Raw genomic sequence first — 9,174 nt, forward strand, 5'->3', positions numbered from 1 at the left:
TTTTTAGAAATTGCATATTCTATATGAAACAATGTATTTTTTAACATTACTTTCAAGGTAATTTTTCTCCATTTTTTTCAAGTAACTTTTTTAAATTGTTTCCTTTATTTGGAGAGGGTAATAGTATAATTTGTCATCTTTTTTTTTTCTCTTTCCTATTCTTGGGTTTTTTTTTTTTCGTTAGTTTATCACATACATAGATGTACATATATACTCCTAAATACATACAAATACAGCTTGCTCAGTGTGTATAATGTTACTTGTACGTATGTTTTTAAGATTGATTATTTTGAGTTGGATAATCTACTTACAAGTGCTGTTCTTCCAGCACTTAAATGATTTTTTTTCTTTGGACTCTCAACATGCCATTCTGTATTTTAAGCTTCATTTTTCAGATTGTAAAATACTACAATTCTCTGTTTCTGTCTCAATTTTTTTCCATTCTGATAAAAAAAAAACTTGTGTATATTTACATTAAGAAAGACATTCTAAACCTCATGTTTGATGCAGTAAAAGGTAAAGTATGTAAGTTAAATTTGTTTCTGTTGTCTTTTTCAGAGTTTGGATGGAAAAAGAATTAAAGTAAAACAAGCCAGGAGACCATTATCACTTGAAAGTGGTAGTAAGAGGAGACCACCATCCTTTTCAAGAACCAGAGGTGCTTCAAGAATTCTGATTTGTGGAAGAGGAGGAAGAAGCAGAGCAAGAAGTCGTCCTTCATGTGAAGGGAATTTGGGTAACTTTCATAGTGGAAGCAGTGTGACTGAAGTAGAAACACTACGACTTTTATTTAACATTCTCATGACTAGAGCAGTTACCTTTAATTAGAAAAATTAAAGGCACTGTATGGTTAGTGTAAATAACAGATGTCTTAATTTAAAATTGAATTTACACCAGAGTGTAAATTGCAAAAGTGTTCTTTTAAGACATTAAGTATTTGTCCTTATATAGTCAACAGAATTTCTGCAAAACTTGTTTTATGTGCATTGCTATTTTGCCTCTGTGTCTGTATGAAGGTTTCATATCCTAGAGTTACATGTTTTAGCTGTCAGTGAATTGAACACAGGTCCTCGGGAGAACTTCAGTACCCCTACACTGAGCAGCCAGATTTATTTCTAATCTTGTTTTTTAGTTTTGTACTTTAGAGGCCAGTATTGAATGTGAGTTGTAATTCTAACTATTTGGAAAGTTAAAACTATACCAGTTAGAAAAGAAAATTGCCTTAAAGTGTCCAGAACTCAGAAGTACATTTCAAATAAAAAGAATTCATCAGACAATACTTATTGTTGTATATTTATCTGGAAACTGTTCATTTCTTCTTTTGATGGCAGTTTGTATATAAGCCTATTGAACACAATTGTATTCTCCTGGAATTATCTAAACCGTGCAGCATTCAAGACTGTTTCAGACTCTGGAATGTTTAAAAGAAACAGAAATTTTTTTTTAAAGATTTATTTATTTATTACACATAAGCACACTGTAGCTGTCTTCAGACACTCCAGAAGAGGGCGCCAGATCTCATTAGGGATGATTGTGAGCCACCATGTGGTTGCTGGGATTTGAACTCTGGACCTTCGGAAGAGCAGTCGGGTGCTCTTACACACTGAGACATCTCACCAGCCCAAGAAACAGAAATTTTTAATGTTAACTTTTTTACATGTTAACTTTTGATGTATGATGAGAAGATGACGACACATTAGGATGCTTTATAGGCAATGGTCAAGAGTATTTTATTACTTTTGAAAATAAATTCAAATTTTATTTTTATAAAATCTATAATTTTTTTGTATTCACCAACATTAAATATCCAAGTAAGGGCTGTTAGATGAGATAGGTGATATTTCTGAAGTAGACTTATATTTTATAATGCTCTCCAAATGATCTAAATGGTTAAATCTAAGTTTTTATTCTCACCTGTATGAAAATACACACTTTATTCATAATTGGACACTAGATGTATATTGATTTTTTAAGCTAAGATGATTATAACATACTTAATATGCATTTCATAGAGAGTCCTAATTTGTAAATTATAATAATTGTTCAGCATGTCTATGTATTAGTACTATTATATAAAATTTCTTATGTTTTTGGTTGATATTTGGGCTTATATTTGCATGACAGTTTATTTCATAGAGGTATCTTGCAAAGTATTGAGATAAGAAATATATAAAAATCTGCTTTCTAATAATGAAGTGATTATTTTCTCTGAAATTTAGATATATTTAATTGGCAGATTTTTGTTCCCTTTCACGCCAGTTCTCTGTCATTTCTTTAAACTCAGTCAAACTATGCTATAAATGTTAAAGCCATCTTTACATACTGTTTGAATTCTAGTTACAAAAGGAAATAGTAAATTTTACCAATTTAGAAAAAGTACTAATTGCTGAGAATACAGTATTGTTTAAGGAAGATTTACAAGTGATGATTAGAACTTACTCATTGAAGTATTGATTCCCTTTAGCTAAGATGTTTCTTTAAATACAGGTGGTGATAGATATACTCCTAATTTCAATGTGAGTTCTTCTGGGAGATACTTTGCAGTTAAAAGAAGTCCATCTTCAAAAAGGGATGGTCCTCCTTCTAAAAGATATGCAACTTCTGCTCTGACAAGAAGCAATACTGGACTGAGAGGACAAGGTAAAAACATGCCAAGCAAACATTTTTGTGGAAATGCAGTTTATAATGAATGAGAAAAGTCTAAACAATTGCCTATGAGTTTTTGACCATCACAGTCTTAGAAGACACACGCACATGCACAGGCATACGTATGTAGGAAAATTTTACATTTGTAGATCTATCCAAAGATTTTAGCCAGAATGATATTGAAATTTGACAGCCGAACAGTAGTGGTGCACGCCTTTCATCCCAGCACTTGGGAAGCAGAGGCTGACAAATTTCTGAGCTTGAGGCCAGCTTGGTCTACAGAGTGAGTTCCTGGACAGCCAAGGCTATACAGAAAAACACATTCTTGGGAAAAAAAGAAAGGAATGAAGGAAGGAAGGAGAGGAGAGGAGGAGGGAGGGAGAGAGAGAGAGAGAGAGAGAGAGAGAGAGAGAGAGAGAGAGAGAGAGAGAGAGAGAGAGAGAGAGAGAGAGAGAGTGAGTGACGGGAAAGAGAGACGGGAAAGAGAGAGAGATGGGAAAGAGAGAGAGAAAAGAAGGAAAGAAAGAAAAAGAAATCTGAATATTAGTGTATTGAGGTTTTATAGAATCAACATAATTAAGCATGTTGTAAGAAAAATTTGAGTAAAGACCATTAAAATACAAAGACGTGAAATATGAATTACGAGAGAGATTCGTGCATAAAATAAGAGGCAGATTGATGCTTGATTACACTGACAGCAGTATGTTTATATTGCATTTGTGAAGTAGTTTACCAATACAGCTTCATTAAAGAATGAAGTAGGCCTTGTAAAAAGTATTTTGCAGAGAAAAGTCCAGTGGTTTTATTACTACTTTGAACCATCTGCAACTTGAAATACTTGTATAGTAATTTTTAAACTTAATGTCCAGAACCACATCGAAGAGAGATTTCTAGAAATATGCCAAGAGGAGAGAAAGCGTCTTCCAGAAGAGATGAGTATCCATTACCAAGGGATTATGGCCAGTCTTCTAATGATAGGTAAAGACAAAATAGCAGAATGGTTAAATTTCCCATTGTTGAAGGAAAAAATGCTTTAATTACTGTACTTAGTATCATACAGGAACATTCTATGTAGTGTCAAAACCTTTTATATCCGTTCTCATTAAGACTGTTTTCCAAGGCTAGTGAGATGGCTTAACAAGTTGAGTAACTTTCATGAGACCTAAGAGGATGTCCAAATGCCACAACATCTTGGGAAAAAAACAAAAAAACAAAACAGGTTTTCAGGGTTCTATATACACAGTGAATAAATAGATAAATGCATACAACATTTTCTGCAAATTATCTTCTAGGATGAGAAAGGTGGTTCAGTTGTCCAAGTATTTACTTCTTAAGACGAAGACCTGTATTCATATACTCAGAACCAATGAAAAAGTTAGGCATAAAACCTATAATCTCACTTGTGTTGATTAATCAACTCTTATGTTGGTTGGAAGACTCTCATGGGTCTGACAGCAGTATATGGAAAAATTTTAGGACAGTTAGAGACACTGTTCAAATAGAATGTGGAATGTACCTGAGAACCAACATTTGAGGATATCCTTTGAAATTCACGCTCATTTCCTATGTCTGACTAATCTCAAAAGTATACTACCTACTGTAGTACACAAAGTAAATACCTTCCAATTATACAGTCAGTTTCAATTCTGTAAATACAGAGAGGATATCAATGGAAGCACAGTTAACTGTATTCTTATTTGAGCTACATAATTTTCAGATTTAATCCTTTTGTAAGGTTTAATCTTTTTTCAGATTTATTTACTGTATTTTATGTGAGTACACCATTGCTCTCTCAGACACACCAGAAGAGAGCATCAGATCCCATCTTATGAATTAATTTTATTTAATATTTATTAATTATGTATATTAATTACATATTGTGTTCTCATGTATGTCATTTTAAAGCCACGATTTTGTGTTGTAGCGGTGCTAAGGACATTCATATACCGTTAATAGAGCTCTTATTTTCAGTTAGTTTAAGTGTATTGCAGTTGAGGTGCTGGGCAATATGGTAATGTAGTATATAGAACCCTTTTACATTCCTGTCAGTGATGGTCAAAGTTTTAATTTTTATGAAGTTTCTTCCTCTCCAAATACTGCATCGTCTGCGTTTGTTAAATTTTAGCAAGCCTAATAGCAGTATTTCATTAGCATATTTGATGGAGTAGCATTCATGTATCCAAGTTATGTTCCGGATCATTGTCTGAGCTTACTTGGAGAAGTGCCCATTGATATTTTGCCAGGTATTCTGGATTTACTGGCCAGTTCGCTAATTGGCCAATTCTAGGACAGTGAGAAACTCTCACATAAAAGTTTGGATGGTTATGTTTAATTTCTAATTTATTCAAGGAAATACACATCAACATCTAGGGGATACTTTGACTATGGCGGTAGCTCTCGGGAAGATCATGCATCTAAAGTCTTCAGGTATTACAATTTCTTTATTCTCTATTCCCTCCCCTTCCATCCCCTACCCTCCTCTCTGCCTGCTTGCCTGCCTGCCTTCCTTTCCTTTTCTTTTCCTTTCCCTTCCTTTCCATTTACTTTTTCCTATCCTTTTCCTTTTCCTTTCAGTTTCCCTCTCCCTCTCCTTTCTTTCTCATTCTTTCTTTTTCTTTTCTTTCTTTCTTTCTTTCTTTCTTTCTTTCTTTCTTTCTTTCTTTCTTTCTTTCTTCCTTCCTTCCTTCCTTCCTTCCTTCCTTCCTTCCTTCCTTCCTTCTTTCTTTCTTTCTTTCTTTCTTTCTTTCTTTCTTTCTTTCTTTCTCTCTTTCTCCCTCTCTCCGTCCGTCCCTCTAACCCTTTCTCCCTTTCCCTTTTTCTCTTTCCTTCTCCATTTCCCTTTTTCTGTTTTCCTTCTTTCCCTTTCCCTTTTGTCCTTTCTCTTTTTCACCTCCCCTCCCCTCCCCTCTCCTTTCTTGTCCTCTCCCCTCTCTCTCTCTCTTCTTTCAACAGGATTTCTCTGGGTAGCCCTGACTGTCCTGGAAAGTCACTTTGCAGAACAGGCTAGCCTCAAACTCAAAAATCTGCCTGCCTCTGCCTCCCAAGTGCTGGGATTAAAGGTGTGTGCAGCCACCACCCCGCAAAACTGTTAGTTCTTTTTTTTTCTTTTTTTTTTTTTTTTTATGAGTCAGCACGTATGCATTTACAGAGCTGGGAAAATGCCATTTGTTAATGTCAGACCTATGCAGCAATCTCACATCTCCAGTATTGTGAGTACACCTTGATTATAGGACCAAATTTTGCAGTTTTTATATGTGCTATATTTATTTATTTTATTTATTTTTTAATATTTCTGATTATATATTTTCCTCAATTACATTTCCAATGCTATCCCAAAAGTCCCCCATAGCACCCCCCACTTCCCTACCCACCCATTCCCATTCTTTTGGCCCTGGCATTCCCCTATATTGGGGCATATAAAGTTTGCAAGTCCAATGGGCCTCTCTTTCCATTGATGGCCGACTAGGCCATCTTTCGATACATATGCAGCTAGAGACAAGAGCTCCGGGGTACTGGTTAGTTCATCATGTTGTTCCAACTATAGGGTTGCAGATCCCTTTAGCTCCTTGGGTTAGTTCTTATGTTAACTAAAACTTCCTTTTAAAACTTAGTGAGCATGCTGGCTATCGTGGAGGACGTGATAGAGATTTCTCTGAATATTTAAGTGGAAATTCATACAGAGATACATATGGAAGTTATGGTAAGAGTCCTATTTTACTTGGTAAATAAATGCCATCTTAATGAATTTTACACATACAGAGAAAAGTAACATGGGTTATACATTAATTAGGTGGTTGGAGTATTTGCTATTGCAGTGTTCTTAACTGATTAAATGTACAGCCTTAAAGCTGTTTTCTTACTTGGTCATTTATCTACTTCAGGAAGCTTCCATGAGGCACCATCTGCAAGAGGTGGAAACAACCGCTATGATGACTATAGTAACTCACAAGATGGATTTGGTGGAAGAGGAGAAACATACACACGCAAGAGAAGTAACATATATTCAAGTGACTATGAATGTAGTGGTAGACAAGAAGTGCTTCCACCTAGAGATAGGGAATACTTTGAGCGTGAGGGCAGACAAGTAAGAGGGCATTCACTTAGGGATAGGCTGTATAGTGCATCTCGTGAATCATACAGTAGTAATACCAAGATTTGGGGGATCCCATGGAGTTCGTGGAGAAAGCAGATATAAAGTGGAGGCAGGTACTAAAGTCTTAAGTTGTGTACCACACATTATATCTAAGAAGAAAAATAAGATGTTATTCCTATGTTCTCTAAATGTTAAAAGAAATATGTTGATTTAGGAGATAAGGCAAATATTAAGTTTTACTGCATTACCCGAATACTGAAATACATTGGTTGGGGGGAAAGTGAAATAATGACTAACTTCCCATCCATGAATTCTTCTACAATGTAAAACAAGAAAACTTTAACTGTTCCAAAATGATTCTTTGTTAAGATAGCCTTGTTATTGTTAAAGTAGAATTTACCAGTAGAGATTATTTGCATAGTCAAAAAAAAAATCTGTCAATAAAAATTAAAGCAAAGCCATTGTCTCATTTCGTTGTTGAGTACCAAAGTATTCCCTCCTTATTTTTGATGGCTTTTCCTTCAGCAGTGAATAAGCCCATCTATGTCTCCCTTTTCCAGTTTTCAATCCTGGGTTAGGCCCTTTAGTTGAGCTTTGTGGGCTGAAGTTCCTGGCAGCAAAGCAGTTGTCCAAATAACAGAGTCCAAGCCCATTACCGCTGCCCCTGCAGACCTGATTCCATTCTGGATGACGCTGCTCCTATCCATTAAGTATATTCATCCCTCATCTGACCAGAGTATGTCAATCAAGTCTTCCCTGACATTCTGGATGTATCCCAGAACTATAGAGCAATCATGCTGCACATCTGAGGGTGGATCAGATAGCAGGGTGGCTGGCTTTAGGGCAGAGAGTGTGTTATAGCTTATGCGAGGGGAATTCAAAAGTAGAGCTTGAAAGTGCACCAGTCTGGCACACTGGCTTGGGTGGATTCCAGAGGGCCCCCTCAATAGCATTGGGGGTGGTGATAAGTTCCTGCCATGTGGTTATTTTGTCAGCATCCTTGTCTTGCAGGCCATCCTTGGGCCACCGGGTCCAGCTTCTTAGATAAGTAAGCCAGAGATCTTTTCTATGGTCCCAAAGTTTGGGTGAGCCACCCCCTTTTCTATCCCCTTTCTCTCATCCATATACAGGTGGGAAGGTTTGTGAATCTTGAGGAGGGCCAAAGCAGGCATCTCCAATAAGGCTCTTCTTAGAGTCTTAAAAGCCATGTCCATCTCAAGGGTCCATTCTATTTTGTCTTCGTGGCCCTGGGAGTCCTCATATAACAGTTTGGCTAACTCAGTGAACCCTGGCACCCGAAGTCTTCAAACCCATCATATCCCAGAAATTTCTGTACTTGCCTATGGGATATGTAACTGGGATGTTAAGTTTGGTGTGTTCCTGGTGTATGACAGCATGTGTTGGTCAGTCCCCTTTGAATATGTAGGTGACCTCATGTTGACAAAGCTGGGCCTTCTTAGCCAAGTTGACTCTGTTCCTGTAGGAGGTCTCATGTGGCCTCCTGACATGTCTCCAAGTCGGGGGCTCTCAATACATACTGGAGCACATCTATTTGGGGGTGTGCCCACAGGTACTCAGCCGAGTCCTCATACAGTGCCTCTTCAAAGGCAGTAGGTGGAGAGACCAAAATATTTTAAATTCAGACTCCATTTTAGAGAACCTGACCTAAGTTTGAAGTCAGGTAAACTAACATGCTCATACCTAGCATTAGTTTCCAAGTTAGTTTCCCCCAACAAAACCCAAGCCTAGCTCCGGTCTCTAGGCTCACCCCAACAAGACCAGCATTTCCAGGTTACACCCTGAACAAGACCAGCTGCTCCAGGTTATTACCCCAACAGATCTGTACCCCCAGATTACAAGCCCACACCCTGCCTAATGACCACCAATATAGAGGGAAATAGAAATTAATTTTACAGTTTGATTCCCAGCACCAGCCAATTATGCTAAAGGCCATAGTAGCTTTCCAATTAGATGTTTGCAGTTATTCCTGCCACCTGCCCCCGAATACCCCAAAGTACCTCCCCCTCCCCACTCCCAGCCACCTGCTGCTTGCTATAAAGCCTTGGATAGATGTTCAGGGCTCCTCTCCCCACCAAAAAGTGTCCTGGCCTGTCTGAGGTGAGCTGAGAGACTGAGCTATCTTAACTAAAATAAAGACCTTGCTGTGAGATTGCATCAGATCAGCTCCTGTCTGGTTTAACATTTTCCTGGCATTATAGGATGAGTTCTTGAATCCTTGAGGCAGGAGTGGCCCAGTCAGTTGTCCCTTGAAGCCTCTCTCCAAGTCTTGCCATTCAAAGGCAAACAGAAGCTGGCTTTTGGGTGCCAGAGACAGGCCACAAAGCCTTTCACTGGCTGAAGCTTCCAAAGGATGCTGCAGGTAGTTTGGTTAACAAAAGCCATGTTCACAGCAGAATGATGCTCCCTGGCTTCAG

General features: G+C 37.6%; 1 protein-coding gene across 1 annotated transcript in view; it reads left to right on the forward strand.

The window, feature by feature from the left end:
- The window catches only part of LOC146999869 (RNA-binding motif protein, Y chromosome, family 9-like), an 11,305-nt gene extending 4,448 nt beyond the window's left edge, over positions 1-6,857 (forward strand). Inside the window, exons 4-9 of the mRNA XM_085834402.1 lie at positions 559-736; positions 2,488-2,640; positions 3,516-3,624; positions 4,996-5,073; positions 6,258-6,346; positions 6,528-6,857. Of these exons, the coding sequence (XP_085690528.1) occupies positions 559-736; positions 2,488-2,640; positions 3,516-3,624; positions 4,996-5,073; positions 6,258-6,346; positions 6,528-6,841 (921 nt within the window). The 3' untranslated portion in view covers positions 6,842-6,857. The remainder of the gene's footprint in view (positions 1-558; positions 737-2,487; positions 2,641-3,515; positions 3,625-4,995; positions 5,074-6,257; positions 6,347-6,527) is intronic.
- Positions 6,858-9,174: the final 2,317 nt, after the last annotated feature.

Source organism: Mus caroli, unplaced genomic scaffold (genome assembly GCF_978045245.1).
Source record: "Mus caroli unplaced genomic scaffold, Mus_caroli_1 scaffold_34, whole genome shotgun sequence".
Lineage (NCBI taxonomy): Eukaryota > Metazoa > Chordata > Mammalia > Rodentia > Muridae > Mus > Mus caroli.